This window comes from Myxine glutinosa, chromosome 3, assembly GCF_964187855.1.
Source record: "Myxine glutinosa chromosome 3, kmMyxGlut1.1, whole genome shotgun sequence".
In the NCBI taxonomy this organism is placed as follows: Eukaryota; Metazoa; Chordata; class Myxini; order Myxiniformes; family Myxinidae; genus Myxine; species Myxine glutinosa.
Window position 1 is genome coordinate 54,772,629 of NC_136263.1, and position 14,526 is coordinate 54,787,154.

The 14,526-nt window shown below is 41.4% G+C and overlaps 2 protein-coding genes across 3 annotated transcripts in view; both read right to left on the reverse strand.

Moving 5' to 3' along the window:
- Positions 1 to 14,526, reverse strand: part of LOC144888135 (uncharacterized) — a 639,726-nt gene that overhangs the window by 506,656 nt on the left and 118,544 nt on the right. The gene's annotated exons all lie outside the window — the stretch shown is intronic.
- LOC137423553 (KH domain-containing RNA-binding protein QKI) overlaps positions 1 to 14,526 on the reverse strand; it is a 579,309-nt gene that overhangs the window by 431,674 nt on the left and 133,109 nt on the right. For both annotated transcript variants that reach the window (XM_068110837.2, XM_068110838.2), the window contains exon 2: positions 10,211 to 10,353. In XM_068110837.2, coding sequence (XP_067966938.2) covers positions 10,211 to 10,353 — 143 coding nt within the window. The remainder of the gene's footprint in view (positions 1 to 10,210; positions 10,354 to 14,526) is intronic.

Consider the following 14,526-nt stretch of genomic DNA (forward strand, 5'->3'; position numbering starts at 1 on the left):
TCTCTCCCCCCATCTTGTCTCCCGCTCCCTTTATCTTATGTTTTATGTGTCCGTTTGTATTTTTGTGATTAATGTTAGCTCTTACACGAGCCTCGATCTTGTATATTAAAAATAAATAAATTATGATTGAAGGAAGCTGGCCACGATCTGCGGAAGATTCTGAGAAATATACAGTTACCTTTCATAGTCCTCCCCTCTCGCAAAATAAAAGGAGACGCGTGCTCTTGCGGAAGGATAAACGTTACAAAGGTGTCAGGTTTTTCTTTCCAAGTGACCTGGCCCAAGAGGAGCAATTTCATGTTTTTATTCCTCAGTGAAGAAAAACCAAACCAGGCTGCATCCAACCCCATTGGCTGAAAGAAGCAGGTACTCGTAAGAATAGTGATGAAGAAGCGTGCAGTACGCAGAGCACGGTGACATCTATTGCCACAACCACACAGGTAAGATTATGGAGGTAAGGTTCATGTTGTAGGGTGCAGGTGTTAAAAAGACCTGAGAGAAATAAACTTAAGTCACAAGATGCGACAATTTGGCCCATCATGCCTTTATTATAGTCTTACCCCAGTATTCCCACGTACTGCAGATTTTGATAATTAAAGAGCTATTCCTATGGTAATCTGCTCAAGGTATCGGCACACAATGGCTGACACATTTTGATTGACGCGACAAGATATGTAACGACGACGACATCAAAACAAGCGGTCCAGCTGGCTTAAAGTCTCCATACAAATGATGCTGTGCTCCGAGATGCAGCGCCCCCTTCTGGCACGGTATGTCACAAAAAAGGTAATTTTGCAAGTTAAATCCTATCCTGTTGTGCATCAAATAAACCCGTCGTTGCTGCTTCATTGAACATGCTGTCCTGACGCAGGTAAAGCATTTACCTTTGAGCCATCTGGTGTGTGCTCCATTTGTGACCTGACAATAAACTGCCACACACTGGTGCTTCACATTCAGGGCATGTCATTCACAAAGTGTGCATTTCCTCCGAAGGACAATAAGCAGGAGACTTGTCTGCTCCAATTAGCTAGTGGATATTATAGATCCGATGGTATTTTTACCTGAAGAGTCGGTGAGTTATCAACAACATCCTGAACAAATTCCAAATTCCTGCTCTAACCTACAGGCATCAGTGGTACCGTCGCATCTCCAAAAAAAACCGATGTTTCCTGCAGGCCAGACTCATTATCCACTGCCATTCCAATATACAGGGTGTTTCAAAAAGATTGATACAACTTTAACTTCCTGCCATTTCTTTGTTTTTTGACCGATACCGTTTTCCTTTTAAGGGTTTGGTGGGGTTATCGTGGTATTCGTTCCCTGGGATTTATAGCTCCGTAGCTCAACTATGCCATTGACAGTGGAGCAGAAGACAAAAGTGGTGGCTCTGTGGTATGAGACTAAATCACATGTAGACACCCGCCGGAGGTTCTGCCGGGAATACAACCTCAGAACACGTGATGGACCATGAGCTTTGATATGCACATTAAAGGTACTGGACTATTGGACTTGGGCAAACCAGATCCATTTCTGTAATCAAGGTTTTTTGGGGGTTTTTTTGGTCCTGCAAATGAGTTCCCTTTGTAAATAGACATAAATCCTTGAGACCCCGGGATAAGCTGCACAGTCATGATCAGGGCATATAAGGTACTTCAAGTATCGCCAACATCGAAAACATCAGAGCTTGAACGTATGTCGAGTTCATCCTGTCTCCCAAACTGCTTCTGACATCTCAGGTCTTGCTAAATGACTCACAAGTAGGCAGGGAGGAGGAGGCTGAGATTTTACTTTGCCATTGATTTGCACGACAGGTTCTGGGTGTGCTGTCATAACTTCAAAACAAGATGAAGAAGTTTTTCCTTCTCATTAAACCTGCACCGGCATTACGAACGCTGCACCACGTGCACACAGCGGCTCTAACACATCTAGGTTGCTGAAGTTTCACTGCTGCACACATCAATGCCGTAAAAAACATGTCGGATAAGAAGCGAAGCTATGCAATCCTCATCTAAATCACAGCACAAGGCAACCAAAGTAATTTCAACTGACATCATGCTGATTAGATTTTTCATTAATGAAATAAAATAATATAATAAATAATAATAAATGTAAATAATACTATAATAATATAAATATAATATAATATAATAATATAATATAAATAATACTATAAATAAATAATAATAAATAATAATAATAATAATAAAAAATAATAATAAATAATATAATAAATAATAAATAATAAAAAATAATAAAAAATAAATATAATAAAATATGTCCTCAGTGCTAGTCATTACATCCAGTTAAGATTACAACCAAAATCTCAACAAGCGCCTATGAACACCCTGTCCGAGATTTTGGTGGGTCATAACCAAGGACCAAAGACTTTGGAGATTTTGGTGGGGTCATGCATGACCAAGGACTAAAGACTTTGGAGATTTTTATGGGGTCATAACCAAGGACCAAAGACTTTGGAGATTTTGGTGGGGTCATGCATGACCAAGGACCAAAGATTTTGGTGTGGTCATGCATGACCAAGGACCAAAGACTTTGGAGATTTTGGTGGGGTCATGCATGACCAAGGACCAAAGATTTTGGAGATTTTGGTGTGGTCATGCATGACTAAGGACCAAGTACTTTGGAGATTTTGGTGGGGTCATGCATGACCAAGGACCAAAGACTTTGGAGATTTTGATGGGGTCATGACCAAGGACCAAAGACTTTCTACCTAGTAGATGTCTGGAAACAATTCATGCTCACCAAGCAACGATGAGACGACCATTTTTGCCGAGCGGATCCATCTTCTTCTTATTTCTCTTCTTCTTTCATGTGCAGCACATTGCTTGCCGCAGGTAGAATAATTTAATGGGGGTGCAGCGGTGCCGCTGATATAGTGCCCCCTGTAGATCATAGCAGGAATTTGGAAATTGGCCAGGGTGCCGGCGATCGATTGCCTATTCTTTGTGTGGTGTATTTTGTGTGGTGTTTATTAGCTGCTGTGCTTGTGGGGTTTATTGACGACGTAATTTTATGTTCAATCCAACATGGCTGCCAAACCACGTGACCAATGACGTCATCAATTTAATCGTCGCATACAATTTTTGTGTAGATCACGCTCAAGAAATTTCAAACTGATCGGATCAGCCTTCGACTCGTCTAATTATGACGTCATAATGAATATGTGTTGTTCCTCATGGCAAGTACACGATAATGAGCCATATTTAATTATTTTTTTTCCCCATGGAGCAGTTTCGGGGATATAGAGGAGCAAAGTTTTTCGATTTTTCCAAGATGGCGCCCATACCACGCGATCTATGACGTCATAATTAGAGCAAAAATTCTGCAGGAGGAGCGTTCCTATGGTGAAAATGTATTGGCAAATCGGACCAACACTTGCAGACTGTGCGGACAAACAGGCAGACAAACAGACGGATGCTAATGCAACACCGTCTCCTCTAACGACTTGGATGGAAATTAATCCCCGAAATAGATAAGCAAACGGCAGCGTTGTCGCGTTCCTCAAAGTACGACCGGCCACACGTGTCGAAAAGAAAAAGAGCCACTGAAAGTGTCATCCGAAACATTCCCTTTCAAACACCATCAGAACATGAGCACTTTGTACAGGGAGTGGGGGGCGGGTGGGAGCGGTGACAGATGGCAGCAGAAAGTGCTGAAAGCTCGTGCCAAAAGTGCTTATTTTATAATACTTATTCAACAATCCACATGCCACAACCCTGGCAATTGAGGAAGATGCAACGGACAATCTATTCCACTCTGTCGATCTGCCTTTCCATTTCAATAACATCCCCACTCTAAAGTACATGCAGTAAAGTTTTGCCTTGGATAATTCATTTGCTTACGGTGACCATTTTATCATCGTTTTACGAGTATTTTCACATCTCTTTTATCGCTATCCTTCCCCGATCCAACAACCCTTTCATTCAACCTTCCGCATTTCCTCATCGGATACCTCCATGGGTGTCTCGCCCCTAATGCCGTGTTGCCTGTTTGTCTTATATTGACGGTCATATTGACATATTATTTGACGGCCATATGTTATCACACCATCGATAGACATTATAATTTTCAACTGTGCTTTTTTGGATACATAGACGAGGCTCATGGAAGAGATGGAGCAGAATCGAATGGAACAAAATGCAAAGGGGAAAAACAACTTCCATTGTTTCAGCGGTGAAGCCGCTTCAATATCTGCCGACATCCTACCATCCGGCCCTCATAATGAAGAAGAACCTTTCTAACCCACCGTATCTCATATCTTATTTTATTTTTTATCTATCTATCTATCTATATCTAAATCTATATCTATATATTATTATATTATCTATCTATATATATATAAGAAAGTTTTTGTTTGTTTGTTTGTTTGTTTGCCTGCACGCGCTAATCTCCTGAACAGTGAAAGACAGGAGGAAACCTATGAAACAAAAAATGTCGGGACGGGCCCCGGGAAGGTTAGAGGCTAGGCGAGGTGGCGAGGCCGGTCGAGGCTGCTTCGGCCGGTCTGGACCCATTTCGCAATAAATCTTCTTCTTCTTTCAAAATTATCTTGAAGTACAACTTATGCACTGAATAGGAATATCTGACTGATTGCAACACATGCTTTCAAAATTCTCTCTCGCGGGGCCCGACAGAAGAAAGAACAAGGAATCGTTGAGCACTAACTGATACTGGGCTCCGTCAGACCAATGTGCAGAAGAAAAATTCATTCAAAAAGAACCCGGGCAACGCCAGGTGCAATCAGCTAGTATACAGTCACGTGAAAAAGTAAGTACACCCCATGTAAAGTTTTGACTTTTTCAACATATTTCAACATACAGCTATTTGATCTTCATTTCAACAATATTGATAGATAAAGGTGATATAATATAACAAATATCATGAAACATTTACATTTTGTTGTACATTGTATAATTTAAATAAACATAAATGCAAATTTCGCATGTGGAAAAAGTAAGCACACCCCTACATTTATCACTACTTCAAATACCTAAAATTAGAATCAGGTGCACCAGCTCAGGTGCAAATGATTAGAACATCGTAAGAGAGGATCTTGGAGGAACCTGTCTTATTTAAACCTCAGACATTTAGTTTGGTTTGCTCTTTGTTGTTGAAGTGTGCGGCGTCACCATGCCTAGATCAAAAGAGCTCTCTGAGGCCTTCAGAAAGAAGGTTATAGATGCCTGCGAGCCTGGGAAGGGATTTAAAAAGATCTCCAAACAATTTGAAATCGATCATTCGACTGTCCGGAAGATCATCTACAAGTGGAGAAGATTCCAAACAACTGCCAACTTGTTCAGGCCAGGCCACCCCAGCAAGTTCAGCCCAAGAGCAGACTGCAAGATGGTGAAAGAAGTCTCTAAGAACCCCAGAATGTCATCACGGGACCTACAGGTAGCTCTTGCCACTGTTGATGTCAAAGTGCACGAGTGTACCATTAGAAAGAGGCTGCACAAATTTGATCTACATGGGAGGTGTGCCAGGAGGAAACCTTTGCTGTCCAGAAAGAACATCAGGGCAAGACTAAAGTTTGCCAATGAACACCTCGGCAAAGACCAGCACTTCTGGAACAATGTGCACTGGACAGATGAGTCAAAGGTTGAGCTATTTGGTCACAGTACCAGAAGACATGTTTGGCGAAAACCAAAGACAGCATTTGACCACAAGAACCTGATACCAACTGTAAAGCATGGTGGTGGAAATATTATGGTTTGGGGCAGGTTTGCTGCATCAGGGCCTGGGCAGCTCACCATCATAGAATCCACTATGAATTCTTCATTGCACCAGAGGGTGCTTGAGGTTAATGTGAGGCCATCTGTCGGAAATTTGAAGCTCAACCGAAGGTGGACCTTGCAACATGACAATGACCCTAGACATACCAGTAAATCCACCAAGGAATGGCTGAAAAGAAAGAAATGGAGGATTCTGGAATGGCCAAGTCAAAGCCCGGATCTAAATCCCATCGAGATGTTGTGGGGGGATTTGAAACGAGCTGTGCAGTGTGCATGCAAGAAACCCCTCAAACATCACACAGCTGAAAGAATTCTGCATGGAGGAGTGGGCAAAAATTTCTCCCAGTCGATGTCAGAGACTGGTAGACAGTTATAAGAAATGCCTACTTGAGGTTGTTTCTGCCAAAGGGGGCAATACCACCTATTAGAGCCAAGGGTGTACTTACTTTTTCCGCATGCGAAATTTGCATTTATGTTTATTTAAATTATACAATGGACTACAAAATGTAAATGTTTCATGATATTTGTTATAATATATCACCTTTATCTATCAATATTGTTGAAATGAAGATCAAATAGCTGTATGTTGAAATATGTTGAAAAAGTCAAAACTTTACATGGGGTGTACTTACTTTTTCACGTGACTGTATATATAAAAGGTTCTAAAGGGTAATTCTAAGAAGTTCTAAAGTGTAATTCTCTATGGTAATTCTGCAGTGTAATTCGAAAGGGTAATTCTACAGTGTAATTCTCTATGGTAATCCTACAGTGTAATTCGAAAGGGTAATTCTACAGTGTAATTCTCTATGGTAATTCTACAGGGTAATGCTAAAGGGTAATTCTACAGTGTAATTCTCTATGGTAATTCTACACGGTAATGCTAAAGGGTAATTCTCTAGGGTAATTCTACAGTGTAATTCGAAAGGGTAATTCTACAGTGTAATTCTCTATGGTAATTCTACAGGGTAATGCTAAAGGGTAATTCTACAGTGTAATTCTCTCGGGTAATTCTACAGGGTAATTCTAAAGGGTAATTATAAATGGTTCTCAAGGGTTACTAAAGGATTTTAAAGTAGAATTCTAAAGGGTTCTAAACGGTAATTATAGAGGGTTCTACAGGGTAATTCTAATTGGTTCTAAATGGTAATTATAGAGGGTTCTACAGGGTAATTCTAATTGGTTCTAAAGGGTAATTATAATGGGTTCTAAAGAGTAATTCTAATGGGTTATATAGGGTTTTAAAGGGTTCTAATTGATTCTAAAAGAGGATTCTAAAGGGAAAAATTCTAAACGGTAATTCTAGAGGGTTCTACAGGGTAATTCAAATTGGTTCTAATGGGTTCTAAAGGGTAATTATAATAGGTTCTAATGGGTAATTATAAATGGTTCTAAAGGGTAATTATAATGGGTTATATAGGGTCCTAAAGGGTTCTAATGGATTCTAAAGGGTAATTCTAAAGGGTAATTCTAATGGGTTCTAAAGGATTATAAAGGGTAATTCTTAAAGGTTCTAAATGGTAATTCTAAAGGGTCCTAAAAGGTAATTCCGGGGGGTTTTAAAGGGTAATTCTAAAGAGTTTAATTATTTTCTTGGCTTTTGCTGTTTCATATTAAAAATGTAAAACTGAGCCGCTTCCTTCGGACACGGGTGTAATTTTTTTTGAGATTTGAATGACAAAACAACTAGTTGTTGATATGAGCGTTAATAAGCCCACATCTAAAGCCTGGTGTTTCACTTAACGATGAATTTGGTTGGCTTAAGATCCTAGGTTCTTGAGTTTGAGCCCCTGTCATGTTGTTAAATAACACTAGGTGGGTTGACTCGGCCTGTCATGTCTTCGAGGTCGGCAAAATAAGTACCAGCTTACTAGAAACAGGAGGCACTGCATCAGTGGCACAGCCGTGCTCCCAGCAATGATGCAACCAGCAGCCAAAGGCTGCATACGAAATGATAATGAGCCCTGATCTGCACACGAAGATCTGAGATACCCTCCAGTAAGTATTTCTCTCAAATGTATCTGCCTGGAATGTTTTTGAGTCTGGTCACACCAGCAAGCCTATTCAGCGTTAACTAATAGACCTGGCTGTTAGTTATCTTCTTCTCTTGTTCCGTTCACTTTCCGCATCTCCTTTTGTTGCCCTCCCTCAATATATCTCCCTGGTTCTCTGTCTCTGTCATTTCATCCTTCCCATTCTCCCCCACATCTTCTTGTTCTCCCACTCCAGTGTCTCCTGTAACTCATCTTCTCGGGGAACACGAGAGGAATGAGAGTTTAGTTTCCATCAATATCCATTCAATGATGGAGCGTCTCAAAGGAAGTGCGGTGAAGGAAAGGGGGGCAGGATGGTTAACGACAACCTCTAAGATGTCTCCTCTGCATTTCCTTTCATGAACCATCTCGATGCCTGTATTTGTGGTGTTCCCCTCTGAACACCTGGCTTATATATGATGCAGGTACCCCACATGCAAATATTCATTTGTTGATATTGTATAATAATGTATAGCCTCTGTAAAATTAATTTGAATGTACATTGATGTCTACTAGCAACGGTACCCGCACTACGGGCGGGGCTTCAATTGGGAGGCCCAAATGAAAAGGCAAAATATCAGAAAGTGAAGGCTTTTTTTTTATTTTAAACGATTTATATAAACATCCGTTAAATCATATCACATGCAAATCATCAAAAAACAGTATTTGTAGAATTTCAATAAAAGCCACATCACTGTTCATATCGGTAAATATTATTCCATCGTGTTTGGAAAAACTGGAAAATTGGAAAAATTGGAAAATTGGAAAAAAAATTGGGAAAACAATATAGCCTATTTTACTCCAGGGGGTCCCAGGATTACGCACCCAAAATTTCGTTGCGATCGGTTCAGCCCTTTTTGCGGTACCTGCGAACAGACGGACAGGCAGACGGACAGACATTTGGTGAATTATAGTAAGGTGAATGTACTTTTTCCTGCATATGATTTATCTACTGGTTCCTGCAGGGACCCTATATCACTCTACCTATCCAACACATCCTATGACTCCGCAAAGCCTAACCACATCAGGAAATCCTTACGCATGCAGCGAAAAGAGAAGATCAACATTAGGCTGGTGAATCATGGAAGGGTTGCTTTATTTTTCAGTAACGGAATAACTAGAATGTGGATCCAAAAGCGAAAAGGAGATATCTAAATGTCTCCTTGGGAATTACACTCTTCAACAGTAGACACTACCAACGCCTTGCAACTTTTCCCCAAATCCATGGTTACTTCTCACTCCTTCGTCACCCCCTTTCTTTTTTCTTTATCTCCATCACTAAAGGTGGATGTAGGTTATGCTTTTCACCCCTGTCTGTTTGTCCGTTTTGTTTGTGAACAGGATATCTCAAAAATGCATGGATGGATTTGGACGAAACTTGGGTGTGCATGGTTAGGTTGTGTGTGGGACAAGGACGAATCGATTCGATGTTGGTGAGCATCTGAATCCGGATCAGGACACGACATTTTTTTCTTTTATTTTTAAGTGATTCTTCATCATTGAGTGATAGGGCCAAGCACGATATGTATATGGCATGATGTTTTTAAAAAGTTGTGAACGGATTATGACAAAACTAGGTGGATGAGTTGGTTCGGCGACAGGGACAAGCTGATTTTGATTTCGGTTCAGGTTTGGATCCAGATTCGGCAATCAGTGGGATATAAAACAAAAACTGTTCAATGTGGCGGAGGTATGCGCTCTACCGAGTGGCGCTCTAGTTGCAACTGTAACCCTGAACCTGTCAAGTCATTTTCTTATACCTCCATTCTTCAAAAGTGGCGACGCAACAGCATCTCATGCTTTCCCTCATCAATGCTCAAGACCAGGTTCTATCCTTGTTTTCTTCCCCTTTGACCTCTGGCCTTCTGAACACTCTTTAATGCCAACATAGCTTTTGGTCCTTACCTAGTTTATGTACAACTCTGCTCGTAGGAATCTAAAAAGGATATCACACCTTGAGTCCGTCAAATGTCAGACAAAAAAAAACCTCAATTCAATCCACTCTAAAGTAAAGCTGTAACAACAAAATGTGAAAAAAGTCAAGGGTGTGAATACTTTCTAAAGGCATTGCATACTTATAAAGTGTGTACATTCATTCACTCTCTCATTCTTTTTCCCATCCTCTTTCTCAGAATAAATATACTAATTATTTCAAGGTACGCCATCAGCGATGTCACATGTGCTGCCATGCATAAAAGCCCCAAGTTGGTGAAGTGACTGCAATTTGACATGAACGACATTGTCCCACTGGCACAATATCAAAACTCATTCCTTTACGTTTGCAATAAATGACCTATAAGAACGACAGAGCTAATGAAGACAGCAATCGTCAAAGAATAACATTCACTTTGTTTGTTTTTTCTGTACAGAAAGATGTAAGCAAACAAAGAAGGCAAGCATTTTGAGTGCCATTCGGCCTGACACACTCACTTCGGGGTGTTCCTTCACTGGCACGTACAACTTCTCATGCAGCTGCACGATGGGGCCGGTAGGTGCTGGGAGCTGCAAGCTTCGCTTTTCCCCAGAATTGCTGACCGTTTCGTCATACATGGCCCTACGCACCCGGCTTATTTCTGCACACATGCACCGATAAACATGCGACATCAGTGCACAGTACTGTGACGTTGCTAATTATATGCAAGTAATATAAATAAATAAACAATTTTTCAAACACAAATTATGATTCCGTCATCTTATGGTAAATGCATTGCCCTTCCTTTAAGAAGGTAATTATGGGGATTTTTTTTTAGCAGAAATACTCCTGCCACTCTCACTGGCACACAACCAGGAAGTGCCTCTCACGCCGGCGTTAGAAAAAAAAAATTGCGATAAAATAGCTTCAGAATGTTTCTCCTTTGATTAAAGGCAATTTCTATCATTGAAAAAACATCATTAATATATTCATGATGTAAACGAAATAATTATTTTTTATTTTAATATTCTGATATTTCAGTTACATCTGTTTGCTTAGTTCTCCATCCCACTAATGAAATGCAGTCTCTCTTAAATATATCAGTTCACTCTTCTTGATTAATTATACTAAGCACACAATGAAAAGGTACAGTTTAAACCTACGTTGGTTACCTGACCGGAGTAATTTTCCCCTGTCAGTGGATCAAGGGGTCTCACTCCTATTGAGAGGAGTGGTCCAATTGTATGAACCATGCATTGTGGCCCTTCAGGGTCAGGTTGCATGTGTTTGAATGACCATGTGCTTCAGCCTTGGGGTTGAGGTGCATGTGTAATGTTATTGGGACAGCCTTGTTGACGTTGTGCCTTGGCCATGGGGTCAAGGTGCACGTCCAAGGCTGTTCAAATGTTTGATTTTTTACCTTTTTTCATGTAAAAAAGGCAGGCCTTAGCTTTGGCCTAAATTAAAGCGCAAGTATGGCTTGTATAAAAAGCTGATGACCTGTATACAGTTCCCAGGGAAGGCCAGGTACACAACCAAACCAAAAAAAGAGCCAAGGTATTGTGTTTCCACAAGCGTGTGACTGACTCGTAAACATTTCACCACCAGAAATGCTTCCTTTTCCTTTGGCGTAATGTCTGACAGCTCCATATGCACCTCAGCGAGACTTTCTGGTGAATGGGTTTTGACACGTAGTTGCTGGCAGTGAAGATCTATACATCAGATTTTATGTACGTTATTACCAAAAGTATTGGGACAGTAAGGAAATATGCAGATCAGTTACAATTCATAATTGTCCTTAGTCAGTGTTATTGGCCATGGCGAAATTTCGAAGAAAATGTCTCAACTTTTGAATGCAAGAACAATGGTGTCGCGTGATGTGCCTCAGGTAAACACCATTGTGTTACAACAACTACACGTGAGCATGAGGTTGTGTCATGAGTATGCGAAGGCATTTCCTACCCAGGATATTTTGTCTCACACTAAACCAAATGTCTCTTTTGCAAACAGCATATGAATTTGTTGAAAGATTTCTGTGAGGGTTAACACTGTTTGCAGATATGTCAGGCATAATAATGCACCATTACACCTTAGAACTAGAACGGCACTCAGTAGAGAGCATACCTCCACCTGGTTGGCCATATCACTCAATGGTGAAGAATGAACCACCTTTGACTGGTGAAGAATCACTTGAAATTTTTTACTAGCTGGATCCGGATCCGGATATTCACCAAAATTTAATCGATTCTTCCTCGTCACACACACAACCTGTCCAACAAGTTTCAGCCAAATTCATCCATAACTTTTTGAAATATCCTGCTATATGTTGATTTAAGTCTATCTCCCAATGGTGAAGAATCACTTAAAAAATTAAATAACTCTCATATCAGAATCCGTATTCAGATCTTCACTAAAATCGAATGGAATCCTCCTTGTCAGACACCCAACCGGTCCACCATGTTTCGTCCAAATCCGTCCACAACTTTTTGAGATATTTTGTTCACAAATGGACAGACAGACAGACAGGGTGAAAACATAACCTCCATCCACCTTTGGTGGTGGAGGTAACAAGTGCAGGTTCTATTAGATCTGGCCTTCAGGCAGCATTCCAAGACATCCCAGAGGAGTTAATTTTTTTGGCTTTAGTTCAGGGCTCTGAGTGATTATCCCAGGTTCTCAACATTGTTCGACTCGGACGAATCCCTAACAAACGCCGCAATATTGCAAGGCGTGTACATGCTGGAAGATGTAAGATCCCTCAATGTCAAACTGTAACGAAGCTGCAGGTAGTGCAACATTATCCAAAGTGTCACAATAAGTTGTATTTATAAGATGCGTTATTTATTTATATATTTTGAATACATAGTCGAGGCTTGGGGAAGAGCTTGTACTAGTAGTCCACGGATCAGGACACGACAGGACACAATGAAGAGTGGAAAGAGAGAGGGGGAAACTCCAACGGCAGAGTTGACAGCCAAGACAGAGGGAGACCTGGACATACAATTGGTGTGGGGAGGAATGGGGGGAGCAGAGGGAGTTTGCATTTTCGGAAAAATTTGGGGAAAATGTACATGTGTGGGTTTGAAGGGTTTATGTCACGTTTTAGTGTGTCCGAATGCTTTTGGTAACAGTCGTAAATCTCTTTGCTGGGTGGGCTTGAATTGATCTTGCATCAGCCAATAAGGACAAAAGGTCTAAAACAGCTATCCAAGATAGGATGTTTACTGAAGGTTAATATTTATGCAAGTCTGTGCACATTTTACTTTATTATTATTATTTCATATGCAGCCTGTGTCTGCTAGTTGCATCATTACTGGGAGGGCAGCTAATGCAGTGACCACTGTTTCCAGTAAGCTGGTACTCATTTTGCTGACCATGGAAGGATGACAGGCTGAGTCAACTCACCTGGTGTTACCTAATGGCACGACAAGGATTCCATATCAACACCCTAAGGCCTAAGATCTTAAGTATATATATATATATATATATATATATATATATATATATATATATATATATATATATATATACATACAGACTTGGCATTTAATATGGAATATTGTTTTTTTCTTGACTTGGGTTTACTTTCTTAACTCAGTATATCAATCTGGTGAGTTTCTTTTACACTTTGGTGATTTATTTGTTAAAAGAACCATGTCACTGATTGTCTGTCGCAGCAAGAAGTCAACAACAGGATTATATCACAGGTGGCGTGGCAAAATGTACGGACAGGTGCATTTGATGATTGGCTTCACAGTCGGGTATACAAGGGTTGTTGCGTTCTGTATTAGTGGAAAACAACTGCTGCACGTCTCCAAAAGTTATTGCCGCTTCCTCTGGAGATGGTCCGTCAACTCGACAATGCTGTTTGTCATGGAGTGGTGGCTTTACGAAATTACGGCATGAAACAGCGTGCTATTGCTCGGCAGTATGGCATCACTCAAGGTCAGGTGTCAAAGATCCTGAAACGAAATGCTCAGAGGGGTGTCCCTACTCCAATACCGAGGCCAGGACGTCCCCGCAGAACCACAAGGAGGGATGATCACCAGCTGCACCAGTTAGTCCGCAATGGCTGTACCAAGTCAGCTAATCGGCTTAGGGCTGAGTGGCAGCAACTGACAAATGTGCCTGTATCCAGAAGGCTAGTCAACCAACGACTGGTTCAAGCAGGCTATCGTGCCAGGCGTCCCCTGAGAAAGCCACGCCTGACCAGACAACACCACCAGCGCCGATTGCAGTGGGCCAGAGAGCACCGTCAATGGCAGCCAGGACAATGGAATCACGTGATCTTCAGTGACGAGTCTAGATTTCTGGTCTATCGTCAAGTTGGCCGCGTCCGAGTGCGCAGACGAGTGCATGAAGCCTACACCAAAGATTGTATAGTGCCAAGAGTCCAAGCTGGAGGTGGTGGGGTGACCGTTTGGGCTGCTTTTCATGCAGGGGGCAAAAACTGACCTGGTTGTTCTGAATGGAAACCTGAACCAGTTCAATTACAGGGCCATTCTGGAAGAAACATTGCTTCCATTTGCTCGTGCAGCCTTTCGAGGAAACGTTGTCTTCCAAGATGACAATGCACGGCCTCATCGTGCTCACATGATCCAACACTTTCTTGCTGACCGTGGTGTAGAGCATATGGAGTGGCCTGCCATGTCCCCGGATATGAATCCGATAGAGAACTTGTGGGCAGAATTAACGCGTCAATTCGACCACTTGGACCAGCAGCCGACCTCTGTGCGTGAATTGCAGCAGGCTATTGTCACTGCATGGCAAGCGATTCCTGTCCAAACCTTGGCAAATCTCGTGAACAGCATGCCTCAACGTGTACGTGCTCTCC